Source organism: Myotis myotis, unplaced genomic scaffold (assembly GCF_014108235.1).
Source record: "Myotis myotis isolate mMyoMyo1 unplaced genomic scaffold, mMyoMyo1.p scaffold_m19_p_6, whole genome shotgun sequence".
In the NCBI taxonomy this organism is placed as follows: Eukaryota; Metazoa; Chordata; class Mammalia; order Chiroptera; family Vespertilionidae; genus Myotis; species Myotis myotis.
In genome coordinates, this window is record NW_023416368.1 from 83367173 (window position 1) to 83386057 (window position 18885).

Below are 18885 nucleotides of genomic sequence, written 5' to 3' on the forward strand. Positions count from 1 at the left end.
CACACTCAGGGGGCAAACTCAGTGAGCACCAAAGCCCCACTGAAGCAAGTCTTGCCCAGGAAGGGTATCTCCAGTACAGAAGTTCTCCCACTGCAGACACAGCTGATTCTCACTGCCAATTGGCCTGGAGGTCAATCCCTCCAGTGTTACCTATAACAATCAAGGCTTAACTACAACAAGACTGTGCACAAAGACCACAAGTGGGTGCACCAAGAGTGTCTACCTCAGGTAATTGGGAGGCTGAGCCACTGGGCTCTATAGGACACCTAGCACAGAAAGCCACTCTATCGGCACAGAGAAGCATAAAAAAATGCGGAGACAAAGAAACAGGTCACAAATGACAGAAATGGAGGAAAGCAAACGACTGGAGATAGAGTTCAAAACCACACTTTTAAGGTTTTTCAAGAATTTTCTAGAAACTGCCGATAAATTTAATGAGACCTTCAAAAAATCTAGTGAGACCCTCGAGGTTGTGATAAAGGACCAACTAGAAATTAAGCATACACTGACTGAAATAACGAATATTATACAGAGTTCCAGCAGCAGACTAGAGGATCACAAGAATCAAGTCAAAGATTTGAAATATGAAGAAGCAAAAAACACCCAACCAGAAAAGCAAAATGAAAAAAGAATCCGAAAATACAAAGATAGTGTAAGGAGCCTCTGGGACAGCTTCAAGCGTACCAACATCAGAATTATAGGGGTGCCAGAAAAAGAGAGAGAGCAAGATATTGAAAACCTATTTGAAGAAATAATGACAGAAAACTTCCCCTACCTGGTGAAAGAAATAGACTTCCAAGTCCAGGAAGCACAGAGAACCCCAAACAAAAGGAATTCAAAGAGGACCACACCAAGACACATCATAATTAAAATGCCAAGAGCAAAAGCCAAAGAGAGAATCTTAAAAGCAGCAAGAGAAAAACAGTCAGTTACCTACAAGGGAGTACCCATACGACTGTCAGCTGATTTCTCAACAGAAACTTTGCAGGCCAGAAGGGAGTGGCAAGAAATATTCAAAGTGATGAATACCAAGAACCTACAACCAAGATTACTTTATCCAGCAAAGCTATCATTCAGAATTGAAGATCAGATAAAGAGCTTCACAGATAAGAAAAAGCTAAAGGAGTTCATCACCACTAAACCAGTATTATATGAAATGCTGAAAGGTATCTTTTAAGAAGAGGAAGAAGAAGAAAAAGGTAAAGATACAAACTATGAACAACAAATACACAGCTATCAACAAGTAAATCTAAAAATCAAGTGAATAAATAATCTGATGAACGGAATAAACTGGTGATTATAATAGAATCAGGAGTATAGAAAGGGAGTAGACTGACTATTCTTGGGGGGGAAAGGGGTGTGGGGGATGCGGGAAGAGACTGGACAAAAATCGTGCACCTATGGATGAGGACGGGGGGTGGTGGGTGGTGAGGGCGGAGGGTGGAGTGGGAAAGGGGTGCAGGGGAGCTATAGGGGGAAAAAGAGGAACAACTGTAATAATCTGAACCATAAAGATTTAATTTTTTTAAAAAAAGTCTACCGAATAGAAGAAGATATTTGCCAATAATATACCGAATTAAGGGTTAATATTTAAAATATAAAGAAACTCATACAACTTAACAACAACAAAGCAAACAATCCAATTTAAAATGGGAAGAGGACCTGAATAGACATTTCTCCAAATAGGACATACAAATGGCCAATCGACATATGAAAAAATGCTCAAGGTCACTAATTATCAGAGAAATGCAAATTAAAACCACAATGAGATATCACCACACACCAATCAGAATGGCTCTCATCAAGAAATCCACAGCCCTGGCTGGTGTGGCTCAGTTGATTGAGCGCCATCCCATGCACCAAAAGGTCTCAGATTCCATTCCAGTCATGGCACATGCCCAGGCTAGCAACTCAATCCCCAGTAAGGGGTGTGCAGGAGGCATCCAGTTGATATTTCTCTCTCTCTCTCCCTCTCCCTTTCTCTCTAAAAATCAATAAAGACATATTTTTTTAAAAAAGAAATCAACAAACAAGTGTTGGCAAGGGTGTGAAGAAAAGGGAACTCTTATGCACTGTTGGTAATATTGCAAGTTGGTGCAGCCACAATGGAAATCACTATGGAGTTTCCTCAAAAAATTAAAAACAGACCCAGCAATCCCACTTTTGGGTATATAACTGAAGAAATAAATCCAATATACTAATTTAAAAAGATATGTCATGACAGCATTATTTACAAAAGCCTAGAGATGGAAGCAACCTAAGTGTTCATCAAAAGACCATTAGGTAAATAAGATGCAGTACATGTATATAAAATGGAATATTGCTCAGCTATAAAAAAGAATGAAATTGCACTGTGTGGTTTGGCTCAGTGGATAGAATGTTGGCCCTCAGACTGAAGGGTCCCAGCTTTGATTCCGGTCAAGAACACATACCTCTTTGCAGGCTCAACCCCAGGCCCTGGTCAGGATGAGTGTGGGAGACAACCAACCAGTGTGTCTCTCTCACATTGATGTTTTTTTAAAAAAATGAATGAAATCTGACCATTTTCGACTACATGAGTGGACCTAGAAGATATAAGTTAAACAAAGAAAGACAAATACCGTACAGAAACAGACTCATAAATACAGAGAACAAACTGATGGTTGCTAGATGGGAGGGGGGTTAGAGGGGAAGGAGAAAAAGGTGAAAGGATTAAGAAATACGAATTGGTAGTTAAAATAGTCAGGAGATGTAAAGTACAGCCTAGAGCAGCCGTGGGCAAACTACGGCGCACGGGCCGGATCCAGCCCGTTTGAAATGAATAAAACTAAAAAAAAAAAAAAAAGACCGTACCCTTTTATGTAATGATGTTTACTTTGAATTTATATTAGTTCACACAAACACTCCATCCATGCTTTTGTTCCGGCCCTCCGGTCCAGTTTAAGAACCCATTGTGGCCCTCGAGTCAAAAAGTTTGCCCACCCCTGGCCTAGAGAATGTATTCAGTAATATGATCTTAACTATGGGTCATGCTGAGGAAGTACTAGACTTATCAAAAGGGATCACTTCATAAATTATATGTCTAACCACCATGCTGTATAACTAAAATTAATACAATATTGATTGCCAACTGTAATTGAACAAACGGCGTTTAAATATGCTTAAAAAATAAAAATGTGGGCCCTCACCAACTGGCTCAGTAGGTTGGGCATCATTCCATGCACTGAAAGGTTGCTGGTTCCATTCCGGTCAGGGCACATGCCAGGGTTGCTGGCTTGATTCCCAGTTGAGGGCGTGTAGGAGGCTGCTGGTCGATGTTTCACATTGATGTTTCTCTCTTTCTCTAAAAATCAATAAAAAACTCTTTAAAGAAATGTTATTTTTTTTAAAATATATTTTATTGATTTTTTTACAGAGAGGAAGGGAGAGAGATAGAGAGTTAGAAACATCGATGAGAGAGAAACATCGATCAGCTGCCTCCTGCACATCTCCTACTGGGGATGTGCCCGCAACCAAGGTACATGCCCTTGACCGGAATCGAACCTGGGACCTTTCAGTCCGCAGGCTGACGCTCTATCCACTGAGCCAAACCGGTTTCGGCAGAAATGTTATTTTTATGTTATATGAATTTCATGTCAATTTTAAAAAATGCCAACGAGTCTGCCACGAACAAAGGATAGGTGGGCATCTGAGAGATGAAAGGCAGAGAGGGAAGAGATCAGGGAACTGGGTGCAGAGTGCAGAGAGGATGTGTAAGGAGGCAGCCCCCTGTCTGGTTGGGTTCCAGCCTGGAGACATGCCACCAGGGAATGGGGGTGAGGGAACTCACAGCCTGGCTTTGTAGGTGTGGGTGGATGGGTATCACACAGTCTCTCTCCCTCTCCCTCTCCCTCTCCCTCTCCTTCTCCCTCTCTCTACCTCTCTCCCTCTCTCCCTCTCTCCCCCAACTCCCACCATGTGTGCTTGGGACCTGAGTAGAGTCATATATCACATACATGAACACATGTGCTAGAGCTTAGGGGTGCAAGAAGCCTCAAGTCTCCTTGCATATGTGGCCCCCCACTCCCGGTGGTGGAGGCTGTAGACTCAAATAAGTGAGGGGCGGAAGAGGGAGTAGCCCTTTCTTATAAGCCCATCATTATTGGGCCTGAGCTCTGAGTCAGGCCTCACATCTCCCCTTCTCTCCCTACTGCTGTGCAGGTACTGGGAGCACCGGGCTTCCCCTCCCCCATCATACTGAAAGAGGGGAACCCCCTCTCATAAGCCTACAGGTGTGGAGTCCAAGCTCAGAGCCGGAGTCCCTCATTGCCCACTCTCTTCCTGCTGCTGTGCAGGTGCTGAGAGCAGCCCCAGCCTCCCCTCCCCCCATCATACTGTAAACTCTGAGAAATCCTACCTGTGGTTTGGCCTGCCCCCTCCTCCCACCCTCTGGCTGGATTGTCCTGGCCACTGTCTTCCTGTCTTGGGGCCTGTGTGGGAAAAGTCTAGGACCTGCCAAATCCCAGCCCCAGTCCCCAGGCACAGGGGTGAGGGCTCTGCAGTGACTCTGAGGCCTTCTAATTGTTTCTCTTGGCCTCAGTTTCCCCTTCTTTAGAATGGAGATAATAACAGTGCCTGCAAGCAGAAGCCTAGCGTAGCCTCTGGCAGGTAGGAAGCCCTGATTCATGCGGTCTGCTATTTTTACCCACTTCCTGCCTCTTGCTTTCCCTTGCTCCAGACTCCACACTTTTTTTACCCTTGCTGTGCCTCCACCCAGAATGCCCTCACTCCTGTCCTCTGTCAAACCCAGGAGTCACTCAAATCCCAGTTCCTCAGGAAGCAGGGGAGAGCAGTGGGACCGGCCGGTGTGAGAGGCAGGGAACATGGGTTCAAATTCCAGCTCTGGCCAGGACACACTGGACAGCCTCAGGGCACTGAGAGGCTCTGTGCCTCAGTTTCCCCAGTCAGGCTCTGATGGTCTATGGTTCTAAGCCTCCCTGAGGGATGAGTATCCTGGGGTCCTCACCACACACACCATGCCCCAAACTTACTCTCCCCTCCTCATCTGAGCCTCCCTCCTTGGCTATTCTTGCCACAAACTACAAAATTCATGGAAATGATTGTGCCCAAGGTTTGAGGACCTCCAGAGAACCACCACTCACTCTCATGCTTCTGCCCCCTTGCCCTCCAAAATGCAGCTTGGACCCGCCCACTTCCCACCTGGGCTGCCAGCTCCCTCCTCAGGGTTCCCCCGCCACCGCAACCCCCAATCCACTGGGTTGCTCTCACCAGGCCCCTTCCCTGCTCTCAGCCCTCCCATGGCTCCCTCTTGCTTCTTAAAAAAGTCCAAAATACTCTCTGTGGCTGTGAATAAAGGACTTAGTCAGGAGAGCCTTTATTCAGAGGGTTTCTGCAAGGGCTGAGGACAGGGCTGTGCTCAGAGAGAGCTCTGACAGGAGGTCTGCAGGCCTCTCCAGAGTAAGGGCAAAAAGCCTTTTTTTCTTTTAAATAGGAGGGGACAAGGCTGGAAAGAACCAGGTGTGTGGAAGGTGGGATGAAAGGATGGGGATGGGGGATGGGGAACTGGACAGAGATCAGAGGATGTTCACCCCTGGACTGCCTGTCCTCAGGAGGGGCTGTCTGCTGGCAGGGGTGCGAGGTAGGGGTACTAAGTTCAGAAGTCTGGAGGAAGGAGAGGAGCTTAACCAAAGCTCAGTTAACAAGCATTTTGTTCTGATTGGTCGGTGGGGACAAGCAGTTCAGCTAATCAGTTATGAGGCAAAGAATGGGAATTTTGAGCTGGCCTTGTCACAGGTAAACCAGCATTTTCTGGAGACGGATCCATTAGGATGGGGGATGGATGGATGGATCTATTTAATTACCTATCTCTTATCTATCTATCTATCTATCTATCTATCATCTATCTATTTAATTTACCTCTATATCCTTTATCACTCTATCACCTATCAGTCATCTATCTATTTATCCACCAATTATAAATGTATAGTTTTATCTATCTTACTATATAGCAATATATATATAGATATAGAAGGATATATAGACAGATCTATCTCTCTCTATATTGATAGATATCTATATAACATATATAATTTTATAGCTATAGATATATAAAAAAATATACTGATATCTATATATATAAAAGGCTAATATGCAAGGTGTCCCCTCAGGAGTTCGACGGGGACTCTGGAAGTTCGATCGCTCACTATGACATGCATTGACCATTGGGGGGTGGCACGGAATGAAGGAAGGCCCTGGCCGGCAGCTGGAAGGCCCCAATCGGCCCTGATTGCCGGCCAGGCCTAGGGACCCTACCCATGCACAAATTTCATAGACTGGACCTCTAGTCTATATATAAAAGCCTAAATGACCAGCCAACTGGCCAGCAGCTATGACATGCACTGACCACAAGGGGGCAGATGCTCAATGCAGGAGTGGAAACCACAGGCATGGAAACATGGAACAGACTGATGAATCTCAGGGGGAAGGGGGGGGGGTAGAGAGCGAGAAGAGATTAACCAAAGATCTTATATGCATACTAGAGGCCCAGTGCATGAAATTCATGCATAGGCAGGTGAGGGGAGGGTCCCTCAGCCTGGCCTGCACCTTCTTGCAATCGGGACAGCTTAAGGGATGTCTATACAGGCAGTTGGACATCCCTCTCGAAATCTGGGACCACTGGCTCCTACCACTCACCTGCCTGTCTGCCTGATTGCCCCTAACCACTCTGCCTGTCTGCCTGATCGCCCCTAATGACTCACCTGCCTGCCTGATCGCCCCTAACTGCCTCTGCCTCAGCCCCTGCTGCTGCGGCTTCATTCAGAAGGATGTCCAGAATGACGTCTGGAAGGTTGTTCAGCTGTCTGATCTAATTAGCATATTATGCTTTTATTATTATACACTAAGGGCCTAGTGCACAGATTCACTCACTGGTGGGGTCCCTGGCCTGTGGGGATTGGGCTGAAACCAGCTCTCCAACATCCCTTGAGGGGTCCCGGATTGCAAGAGGGCACAGGCCAGGCCAAGGGACCCCACTGGTGCACGAATCCATGCACCAGGCCTCTAGTATCCTATATAATAAAAGCCCAGTGACCAAACAGTGAAATGACCAGAACAACCGGTCAACCAGTTGCTATGACATGCACTGACCACCTGGTGACACTCAATGCAGAAGCTGCCCCCTGGTGGTCAGTGCGCTACCACAGTGGGAGCACCACTCAGCTGACTGAGATGAGCGACTGCTCCCGCTGCAAACCCCCGGCCGATGGGCAGGAACCCTGGCTGCGATAGTCACCTCCTCACCCCAGGCTCCTCCTCCTTGCTCCCTGCCACCTCCTCCAGACGCCTGCAGGCCGTGCAGTGTTGCCGCTGGGCTCGCAGAGCTGAACCCAGAGGCTGGGAGGCAAGTTCGTGGCCACAGTGGGACTGAGGCCTACTCTACCACCTCTTAGTGCTATTGTCTCTGGGCCCGGCCCTGACCAGGTCCCCTGGAGAGGCGAGTGCTCCAGCTCCACGGAAGATACTGGACCAGGGAGCAGCCGCTCAGAGGATGGGTCCACAGCTGCTCGGCTGACCAGATGAGCAGCGCTCCCACAGCGGGCCGATCCCTGCAGGCCATGCCCCCACCAGTGCACAAATCCCATGCACTGGGCCTCTAATATTACATAATATCTATATTATATATTTACATATAGGTATTGACCTATATCAATTTATATTTTGGCTATCTACAGATAGATATAATTGATATAGATATATAACTATAGATATCAACCTATATCTATCTAGATATTTATATCCCAGCATCTATATTGATTGATAGGAATTGGCTACACAATTATGGAGGCTGGCAGGTCCCCAGATCTGTAGAGTGAGTTAGCAGGCTTGAAACCCAGGTAGAGCTGATGTCTCCGTTTAAGTCCAAAGGCTGGAAAGAAGCTGATGAGCCAGTCTGAGGGCTGTCATGCAGGTAAAATGTTCTCTTACTCAGAGGGGAGTCAGTGTTTTTTTCTGTGCAGGCCTTCAACTGATTGGATGAGGCCCACCCACATTAGCAAGGGCAATCTGCTTTACTCAGCCCATGATGTAAATGTTCATTTCATCCATAAATACCCTCATAGACACACCCAGAATAATGGCTGATCAAGTATCTGGGCACATTGTGGCCGGTCCAGTTGACACATCAAATAAACTGTCAAGTGGAAATCTGTGAATCTTATCTAAGTCATATGGGTGGGTGGTTCCTTGCAGTAAGCAGTTTCCCATAACATAAAGGGTGTGGGTGGGGGGTGGGGGGAATTCTTAACCTTCACTGTTTTCTAAGACCACAGGGCTGGGTACAGTTTAATATTGTCACATCCCACATGGCCCTGCGTGATGCGCTTCCTCACCTCCCTGCCCTCACCTCCTCCCTCTCTCCCCCTCACTTGCTCCACTGTGTTCCTTCAACATGCCAACCTGGTCCTGCCTCCATCCCTTCACCCTTGCAGTTCCTCTGCCAGGAATGCTTTTCCTCATTTCTTAGGTCCTCTCTGATCGCCTATCTCTTCACCCTGTTAATTTTTCTCAGGGCACTTTTTACCACCTGAAATTCTTATTTCTTTTTGTGATTATTGTCCGTTTCTTCCACTGGGTGGCAAGCTTTGAAATCATCAAGTAAGTGTTGGCTGAGGACCTAGTACATGCCAGTTCCTGGATATGGTACCGGATGTCTCCTGGAACTCACAGTCGACTTGGGGAGGCCAACATGGGTTGGGTCACACATGCAGATATAATTTCTGATCCTGATAAATATTAGGTTAGACTGAAGCCTGGTGCCCAGTAAGCTTGAAGTGGGGCTAGCATTACTAGGGAAAGATAGAAGGAAAGAAAGTGTTCCAGGCAAAGGGAACAGTTTGTGCAAAGGCCCTGAGGTGAGAGGGAAAGTGCTGAGTTCCAGGGACAGAAAGAGGCATGTGGGAATGGTTTGCAGACTGAAATGGGAACCATGGAGTTAGCAGGCTTTGGACCAGTGGTAAATGGGGTTCTGGGAAAATCGTTTAGCTCCAGGCATGGGGAGCCATCAAAGGATATTGAGCAGGAGCGGGGCATGGTCAGATTTGCTTTTTGCACAAGAGATTCATGGGATTCCCAGGTTAGGGGAAGACTAGAAAGGGGAGGGGGAAACACTGGATCCAGCCCATGGAGGGATGGGGGTTGAAACCTGGACTGGGGAAGAAGGAGATGTGAGAGCTGAGGCCCAGGAGGTAAGATGACGCACCTGCAAATAACTGCCAGCCAGGTGGCTGGGCTCAGGTTCTCCACTCACTGCCCAGTGGCTTGGTCAGCCATCAGTGGGGTTCTGGGAAAATCAATTAGCCCCTGGTCTTGAAACAGGCCCAGCCCTCCTTTACTTTACTTTCCCATATCTGGCAGCCACATCTGTCTCTACAAAGTGTCAGGAGGCCCAGGTGACAGTCGGGGTAAGGAGATAGGTGGTATGTGTGTGGCTGTATAAGATCCTGCTCAAACCAGAATTCCCTGTCTGTCGGAATTAAACTTGCCCTCCCCTGGGTTGTGTTGAATCTGCTGTGCTGGGGTGAGATGTTGGCCAGGTGCCCCACCCCAGGTGGGGGCAGTGGTGTCAGTGATTTCCTGGTTTCCATGGAGAGCAGGCCCTGTGGCTTCCCCTCTTGGCCAGCCTCCTGCAAACAGGCTCAGCTCCTCCAGCCTCCAGGTGTCTGTCCCTGAAGCTGGGACTAGGGTCAGGCAAGTGAGACATTCCCTTGAGCAAAATGTGAGGGGGTGCCCCAATCCCAGTAATAAAAGTAAATAACATTCTGTTTTCTTCCTTTTTTAATTGAAATATATTTTATCTATAACCAGGTTTAAATTTAAGGTGTACCACATGTAATTTGACACATTTATATGTTGTCATATGTTGGTCATAGAGGGATAACTAACACCTCGACCACATTCCATAATTACCCGTATCTTTTCTTTTTAGTGACTGGAGGGATTAAACTCTAGTCTCTTAGCAATCCCGATGGCTACAGTTTAATACTGTTGTCTTGCCCTAGCTGGTTTGGCTCAGTGGATAGAGCGTCAGCCTGCAGACTGGAGGGTCCCAGGTTCGATTCCTGTCAAGGGCATGTACCTTGGTTGCGGGCACATCCCCAGTAGGGGGTGTGCAGGAGGCAGCTGATCGATGTTTCTCTCTCATCGATGTTTCTAACTTTCTATCCCTCTCCCTTCCTCTCTGTAAAAAAATCAATAAATATTTTTTAAAAAAAAAAATACTGTTGTCTTTATTACTGTGCATTAGATCTCCAGGCTTATAAAGTAAATAATATTTCTGTGCCATGATTTGGATTGATATTAACTCCATACCATTCAATTCCTCCTTGAAAGTGTAGGATTCAGTGCACAGTTAGGACATCTGCACCTCCATCACCTCTGTCTAATTGCAAAAGAGCTTCATCACTCCAGAAAGAAACCCCATTCCCATTGGCTGTCTCTCCCCATTCACCCCTCCCCGAACCCCTTGCATCAATGCAATATTTTAAAAAGCCAAATTAATGCAAAAAATTTCATGATGAATAAGCTATCAAGTTTTAAAATGAGACAAGTCCTCACACGGCACTCTTTGACCCCATATCACTCAGCAAACCCTGATCTCCACCCAGTCTATGATTTGCCTGGTGGAATGATCTGCCTATTCCAAATATTTCCTCTCCTGGGTCCTCCAAAGAACAGGAGGTCAGGAGGTGAGGTCTGGGTGGTGATTTAGTGGGTCTTCTCTCTGCTCAAACCCTTGGCAGAGGATCTCTGTGGCCAGTGGTTGCCTGGATGACTTGAGGTCCCTCTTTGGCATGCTCTAGTTGAAACAGCAACCTTATCGCCATTTATTTGGCACTTGCTGTATACTGAACACATTAAGTCCATTTTATTCATTGTATTCAAAATGATTTTAGGAAATTATTTCTATGGAGGCGCTCACATTGGGAAACATTCAAACAATACATTAATATACAGAGTAAATGTGAAATCCCGCCTTCCTCCCACTACAGTCTCAAAGAAAACAACAGCAGCTTGAGATGTGTCCTCCGTACTGCCCAGAGTTCCTGTGTGTTCCTACGTAATCCTTGCAAAGTCCCCCTGAAGTGAGCACTGATATCACCATCATTTTGCAAGTGGCTCAGAGAGGTCAGGTTGCATCCAAAGTCACACAGCATGTGAAGGGACATGATTCAAATCCAGTCTTATCTGGTTCCAATGTCAGGAGGAAGAGAGGGAGGGGGGTCCCTACTTGGGAGGAGTCCTCTCAGCTCAGCCAATGTTGTGGCTCTTTCATTCAGTCACGCAGAAAACATTTATTGGGTGTGACTCTGTGCCATGTGAATGATACACATGGCGCCCCTGCTCTCCCAAAACTCATGGCTGAGACAGGTGACACCAGCCACTGACAAGGAATCAAACAGAAGTCAGATGAGCATAGCTAGGGAGAGGGAAGAAAACAGAGCTGCCTGGATGGATGCCAGAAGAACCTAAAGAAACATCTTTATTTTTAAAAATACATTCACATGATTCAAAATGCTAATAGTTCAAAGGGCAGGCATCAAGAAATTTCCTCATCTCAAAGCCCAGGCCCCTGGTGACCCTCAAGAGCATCAGTCCTTGCTGGAAGTGATACCACACCCAAAGGGGTGAAAATTGGTTCTGAGGTGTGGGCAAAAAGTCTGTTTTTATGTATAAAATACAGATATAATAGATATTTCAACTTGTCCTGCATGGGATTTGTACCAATTTATTTCTTCGCCATCAAGCTAAGTGAGTGCCACAATCTCACCAATGTGGTATTATCAGACCTTTGGATTATGTTTGCCTTATGAGGTAGAGAATCTTCTGTGACTAAGAACCATTTGTCTTTCTCTGTGAGATCAAGATTTGTATTTTTTTAAAATATATTTTTATTGATTTCAGAGGAAGGGAGAGGGAGAGATAGAAACATCAATGATGAGAGGCAATTACTGATTGGCTGCCTCCTTCATGCTCCCCACTGGGGATCAAGCCTGCAACCTGGGCACATGCCCTTGACCGGAATCGAACCTGGGACCCTTAAGTCTGCAGGCCGATGCTCTATCCACTGAGCCAAACCAGCCAGGGCAAGATTTGTATTCTTTACTAACTTTTCCATGGACTGTTGTACAATTTTTCTTACTGTTTCCAAGAGCTCTTTATATATTATGGACATTACCCCTTTTTGTTATGAGTTATAGTTTTCTCTGTTTGTCTTTTGTCTTGACTTTGTTCAGGGTGATTTTTTTACCTTGTAGATTTTCTTCTGATGTTTACATGAAGTTGCCTGTTTAGACATTTCTTTTACGGCATCTGAGTTTTGTGTCAACCTGAGAAGGTGGCTACCTTTGAAAAGGTGGAAGGTGGGAAGGAGCATTCTGACAAGACAGACTATCAGGTGCAATGATCCTGAGGTCGGAGGGGAAATTGGCACATATATTACTCAGTGTTCTCCAGAGAAACAGAAACAATAAAATGCATGTGTAAAGAAAGAATGATTTACTTTTTAAAAAAATTTGCCATATGATTGTGGAGGCTGACAAGTCCAAAATCTGCAGGATAGGCTGGCAGCCTGGAGACGCAAGAAGAATTGTGATTGGAGTCCAAAGGCAGTCTGCTGGCACCCTCCTTCTTTGGGTGAAGTCAGTCTTTGTTCTATTAGGGCCTTCAACTGATTAGATGAGACCCACTCACATTATGGGCAATAAATCATTTTACTCAAAGCCTACTGATTTAAAGGTAAATCGCATCTAAAACATACCTTCTCAGAAACATCCAGACTGGCATTTTATCAAACATCCCAATACTTAGCCTAGCCAAGTAGACAAATAAAATTAACCATCACAGTCCACCCCTTCCCAAACTTGGCACACACACCTCTCCTTAAATCATACTTTCATAGTACACGATGTGGGGCCCATGCTTCTCTCACTGTACCCACCCGGCCCAGCAAGGCCAGGATGACGTCCTCCATCCACATGGAGAGAACAGACTCCAGGGTTGTGCGTGGGCATAAAGGAGATCAGAGGCTGGTGTTATCGGTGCCCTGGATGGAGGAGTGGCTGGCAGAGAGTGCAGAGGGTTGCCCACGACTCCTAGGAAGAGGTGAGATTGCTCACAACAGACTTGGGAGTGTGCAAATGGGAGGGGCACGTGTCTGAAAGGTTGTAGAAGAAATTGATGCCACAGGTAGGGTTTGGAGCTAGGGAACCTTAGCCTGGTCTAAATGAGAATCCACCCAGCAGCCTACGGTGGTGGGGGTTTCCTCATCCTCCTCACTTCCTATAGCATTAGAGACAGCCTGTCCCACATTCCTTGTGTGTGTGTGTGTGTGTGTGTGTGTGTGTGTGTGTGTGTGTGTGTGTGACTGGCAGTGCCTTGGCACCATGGTGTGAGGCGGGTGTCTCCTGAGTCTGGGATGACTGGTCTGTTGCAGACATTGTGGTTCTAAATTCAAGATCCACATATCTTGAGCTTGGAGGTGCTGCCCCTGGTGGGAAGAATAAGAAGTTTCCCCTCACTACCCTGTAACTTCCTGGGGGTTCTTGAGGATTCCACAGATTGAAGCTGCCTTGCCTACCAGGTGGGGAGGTGAGGCATGGGGTCCAGTCCTGCGTGTGGGTGATCTGGGGATCTCGGCCTAACTGTGGGGTCCTCCCTCCAGCTGACGACCACCTGCTATCCAGAGATGGACTGGACGCAGTGGGACAGGGTGGGTGGGGGTAGCTAGGGCCCTAGCCCTCACCTATTGTCTGATAGTATATGTGGGGGAAGAGTGGGGTGGCCTCTGTGCTCCACAAATAAGTGAGTTTCCGCTCTTGAAAATTCCTGCTTGTGAACAATACTGCCAGGTGAGTCACAGACACACAGAAAGACTCAGGGTGAAATAGCGAGAGAGAGCCTGTGAGACAGGTTCAATAATGATTGATAGGTTGAATGAATGAATGAAGCCTTGGACTGGGGAGGAGAGGACCCATAGATAAGCTCTGGCAGCTTGTGCTTCTTTTACTGATACACTGAGATGTGTCCAGGCTGAAGGACGAGGTTCTGGTTTCTATTGTGCTGGAGGGCCTGAAGGTAGAGGTCCTGCCTTCATCAGGACTCCAGCATGGCTGAGGATGAGGGCAGAAGGAGGAGCAGAGGCCCATGGTACACTGTGGGGAGAATGCCAGCCTCCTTCCTATAAGGCTGGACTCCAGACCCTTGCAGGGAAAGGATGGGCTGAGAGAGACCTCTATGGCATCCTCAGGGCAGGTTCCAGAGAAAGCCCCTAGGACCGTATCTCAGGAATAAGACAAGGGTCTCAAGGTCTATGCATTTCTTACTAAAGGTTATTCTTACCAAATGCTATTCTTGCTAAATGTTAAAATGTAACAGTATTTTACAGACCTAGAAGTAACCTTATGAACTCGACCAGAACCCAGTTAAGATGTTTAACTAACTGCAAAGAAACCAACATGCAATTAACAAAATTTGGATGAGTTTCGCCAACTGCCAAGAAGAAATCAACAGGTAATTAACAAAATGGTATATCTAATCCATGATTAAGCCTCTTTTCTAAGAGACAGATGTGAATCCGTGTCCTTTACTTGCTGCAAGTAAATAGTAAAACTGTAACAGGGTTGTAAGAAGCCAGCAAAATTCCTAAGTAAGTAGAATAGGGAAACAAGAAATTAAACAAGATCAAACAGTTTGGGCTACTCGAAGCAAAACCTTAGAGTGAGAACAAATGGCTAGTCCTCTCCTCACTAACGGAAGAATGCAGCAAGGGAGGGGAGTTTTAATGCCTCTTCTCCCTAACCAAACAATACACACCTAAATCACCTTGGAACTGCTAAGGCAGGACTGGAAAGGGGGAAGGAGGAGAGAAGAGGGAGTTTTCATCTCACTGTTTAGTAAACAGAGAAGCCAGCAGTCAGGGTTTGTTAAAGATCAAGTCATCAAATGCTTCTGATCAATTCTGGGAAAGCCATTACAAAGTAAAAGGGAAACCTTAAGGGTTACTCTGTACCAAGATATCTGGCAGAGGACTTTTAAAAGCTATAGATAGAAAAGTAGAAAAATACTAACCCTCCCATCAGACTCCCTCCTCACATTAACTGAGAAAGCCTGTCTGTGCTTCATAAGCTGGATGTATTTGATAGATTTGCTTGCCTTGCTTTTTTGGATACATTTACTGGCTTTATTTCTTTAATAAATTTGTTTACTATATGAGAATGAGAAGGGGGCAGCTTTCTCTCCCTCTGCCTCAGGGGGCTGTCCGATGACACCTTTCCTGGTGCCTATAACAAGTGGTGCCTATAACGAAGCTGCCGAAGGACAACCACGTCTCATTCTTGAACGGCGAGAGGGGAGGTCCTTCCCTGCCCCAGAAAGCTCCCGGGGCCTTGGTACTTAAACAGCAGGGGGCTGATAGCTTTCAGAGGTCCTGGCTTAATACAATCGATATGATTGATGGTCAGGCAATCAGATCAGCCTAATGAGTTCAAATCAATCCAGTGTTATCTGTTCCCTGCTTGACTAACTAATTCAGTAGTGGTGCCCTGAATAGTACACCCCAAGCTGTGAACCCCTTGAGGTTTGGTAACAGGAACAGGCTGAGCAAGGTCTGGGGAGATGGAGTGAACTTGGACTGAACAACTAGCAGAGTGGAGGGAGATGGGAACAGACAGTAGGCCACTGGGGACCTGTGTGGGGGTGGAGGGAAGAGCCAGTGTCTAGGTGATGACCCCACTGGGGTATCTGCCCCAGGTCATGGTGGGCTGGGCGGCCCTCAGAACAACACTGCCTATTGTTGTCTCAACTAATGGGATGGGGCCTAAGGACTGGGTCTGGGGTTGGGTTCTGGGGAGTCTGAAACCCCAGGGTGGGGTATCCTGGATGTCCATCTTGGGGCAACCCTGGAGGAGAGTCTTTGGGGATCAGAACACAGGGGATGGGCTAGGGCATTAGTGGGGTCATTACAGGATGATTCTGGAGGCCAGAGCCTTCAGGAGGGGCTGAGAGAATCTGTTAGGAGGTTCATTGTGAGCTGGGCCATTCGAGTGTATTTCTGGGGCAGGCTTAGTGCAAGGGGTTGAGCTGAGAGCAGTGGGGGCCAAACTGGGACATTGGGGGTCTCAGAACATGATGTTCTTGAAGATACAAATAGGGAATGGGCTCCGGATGGAAGGAAGAATTCTGGGGGAACAAATCATACTGGGTAGAGTTTGGGGAGAAGTTGAAACTTGGGGAATGGGCTCTGGACACTGGAGGTCCCTTAGGGAGCCATTATAGAGGTGACCCTTGAGCATAACATAAATCTTTGTGGTGTATATGGAAGTTTGGCACTTGTGAAGGGGGACTTAGGGGGCACTCAGAACTTCAGGGTGTTGGGTAACGCTGGGTAAGAAGAAAGGGGAAAACTCCAGGAGATGGGTTTGGGGTGCTCAGAACCAGAGATGGCTTGGCAAGTAGATTCTGGAGGGGCTATGTTTGCAGGCACTAGAAATAGGGGGCAGATTATAAGGGTGGACCCAGGGGCTGCAGCACTCATGGAAAGATTCTGGGAGTGGGGTTTGAGCATTCTGGTGCAAGTTCTTGGAGAGGAACCAGTTATGGAAGTGGGTTTGGGGATCTTCGATGAACATATCAATGGTGTGAATTGGGGGAAGGGGGGCTTAAAGCCCAAGGGAATCTTGGGGACTATATAAAAAACAGCAGTTCCTGGGGGTGGGAGATTAAGGTATCCATATCTTGGGAGTGCATTTGGGTGGGGAACTAAACAGAGAGTGCCTTGTGGTGCGCTAATCATGGGAAACGGGTTTGACAGGGTTAGTGGGTCAGCGTCTGGGTGGGCCCAAGAGTGGACCAGACCGACCCTGGGGAAAGGCAGGGCAGAGCTGGCTGGGTAACAAAGCTTTACTGCCCCTCCCCAAGCCTCTGCCACACTCAGTAGCATTTGCGGTACACGATGTGGGGCCCCTGCTCCTCGTATTGCTCCCTCAGGACCCAGCAGGACTGGAAGGCCTGCAGAGAGGCAAGGATGGAGCCCCCGATCCACACCGAGAAGTTCCGGGAGGGCTGGGCGGCCGCCACCACCACGCGCGCTTCAGGGCTCAGGCTGTGCAGCAGCTCCTTGCGGAAGCGGCCCTCCAGTCCCTGGAAGAGCGAGGAGCCACCGCACAGCAGCACGTTCTGGGCCAGGTGTGCCCGCACCTCCGGGGGCACCTTGCTAAGACTCCGTTCAGCCATGGTGGGAACGCCCACGGGCGACAGCCCAGGCATCTCCGGGGGGCTGAACAGCAGCTCTGGACACTGGAACAGCTCCTTACCCAGCGTGACCGTCCGGCCGTCGGGCAGCTGCAGGCCCCGCCGGTACTCCTGCTCGGGCCGGGCCTGTGCCTTCTGGAAGTCGGGGGCCACGTAGCAATAGCTGTGCTTGATCTTCTCCACCACGTCCAGGTCCTGCTGCCCCAGCGGCAAGCCCGAGCCCAGCAGCATCTCCGCCAGGAAGGTAGTCAGGTGGGTGCCCGCCAGGTCCAGGCGCTCGGTGGCGTGGGGCAGGTGGTAGCCCTGGAAGACGGGCACCGTGGAGGTGACTCCGTGGCCCATGTCCACCACCAACCCGCTGACCCGCCCGTGGGCGTAGACAGACAGCACGGACTGCGAAGCCACGTACATGGCGGGGGAGCGCATCGACTCAAAGGCCACCTCCACCAGCTTCTCGCGGTTGGTGGAGGGGCTGAAGGGCTGGTCGGAGAACAGCAGCGGGTGGTCCTGGGTGGCGATGCCCAGGTCGTGCTCCAGCAGGTGGCGCCAGATGAACTCTGCCGCCAGCCAGTCCACCAGGATGCCGTTCCTTATGGGCTTGACCAGCGTCAGCTCTGGGCGCGCGAGCGCGGCCTCGCCAATGAAAGTCTCCAGCACCATCTGGCCCGTGGTGGCCGGCTTCTTGGGCTGGCAGCCCACGATGGTGGCCACGGTGTAGGTGGGCTGGGCCTGCCCCGCGAAGCCCACCTTACAGGTGCCGGTGCCCATGTCGATGACCACCGCGCTAGTCTTTGGTGGCAACCTGTTGCCCACCATGCTGGGGCGTCCTGCTGTAAGGTCTTGTTCACCAGGATTGAGTTGGGGGTCACCCCGGGCCTGGGGGCCAACAGGGCTCAGAAAGGTTGGGGTGATTTGTATCTATAGTTTCAGGTGGGTGGGTGGGCTGTTGGGCAAGGCTGACCTCTTTCCTCTGGGGTGTGGGGGAAAAGGTTGAGGTTGGGCCAGGGGCAGGCACAAGCAGAGACAGGGAGAGGGGGCTGGTCTATGACATCAGCCAGCCTTCTGTCCCCTTCAGAAGACTTCACAATGCAGGGCTAGGGGTGGGGTCCTTCCCTGCCCCAGAAAGCTCTGGGGGCTTGGCACTTAAATAGTAGGGGGCTGATAGCTTTCAGAGGTCTTAGCACAATACAGTCAATAGGATTGATGATCAGGCAATCAGATCAGCCTAATGAGTTCAAATTTATCCAGTGTTACCTGATTCTGGCCTGATTCACTAATTCAGTAGTGGTTTAATAATAATGATATGCATGTTCTATCATCTTCTTTTCATTTATTGGCTAGAGTATTTTATATATATATATATATATATATATATATATTTATTTATTTATTTCAGAGAGGAAGGGAGAGTGATAGAAACATCAATGATAAGAGAGAATCATTGATTGGCTGCTTCCGCCCCACTGGGGACTGAGACCACAACCCAGGCATGTGCCCTGACTGGGAATCCAACCATGACCTCCTGGTTCATAGGTAGATGCTCAACTACTGAGCAACACTGGCCAGGCTAGAGTAATTATTCTTTATACATCTTGTGTATCA

The 18885-nt window shown here is 48.1% G+C and overlaps 1 protein-coding gene across 1 annotated transcript; it reads right to left on the reverse strand.

Moving 5' to 3' along the window:
- Positions 1–16962: 16962 nt before the first annotated feature.
- Positions 16963–18167, reverse strand: ACTL9 (actin like 9). Its single transcript, XM_036312729.1, has one exon. The coding sequence runs from the start codon at positions 18097–18099 to the stop codon at positions 16963–16965; it is 1137 nt and encodes a 378-aa protein (XP_036168622.1). The 5' UTR covers positions 18100–18167.
- Positions 18168–18885: the final 718 nt, after the last annotated feature.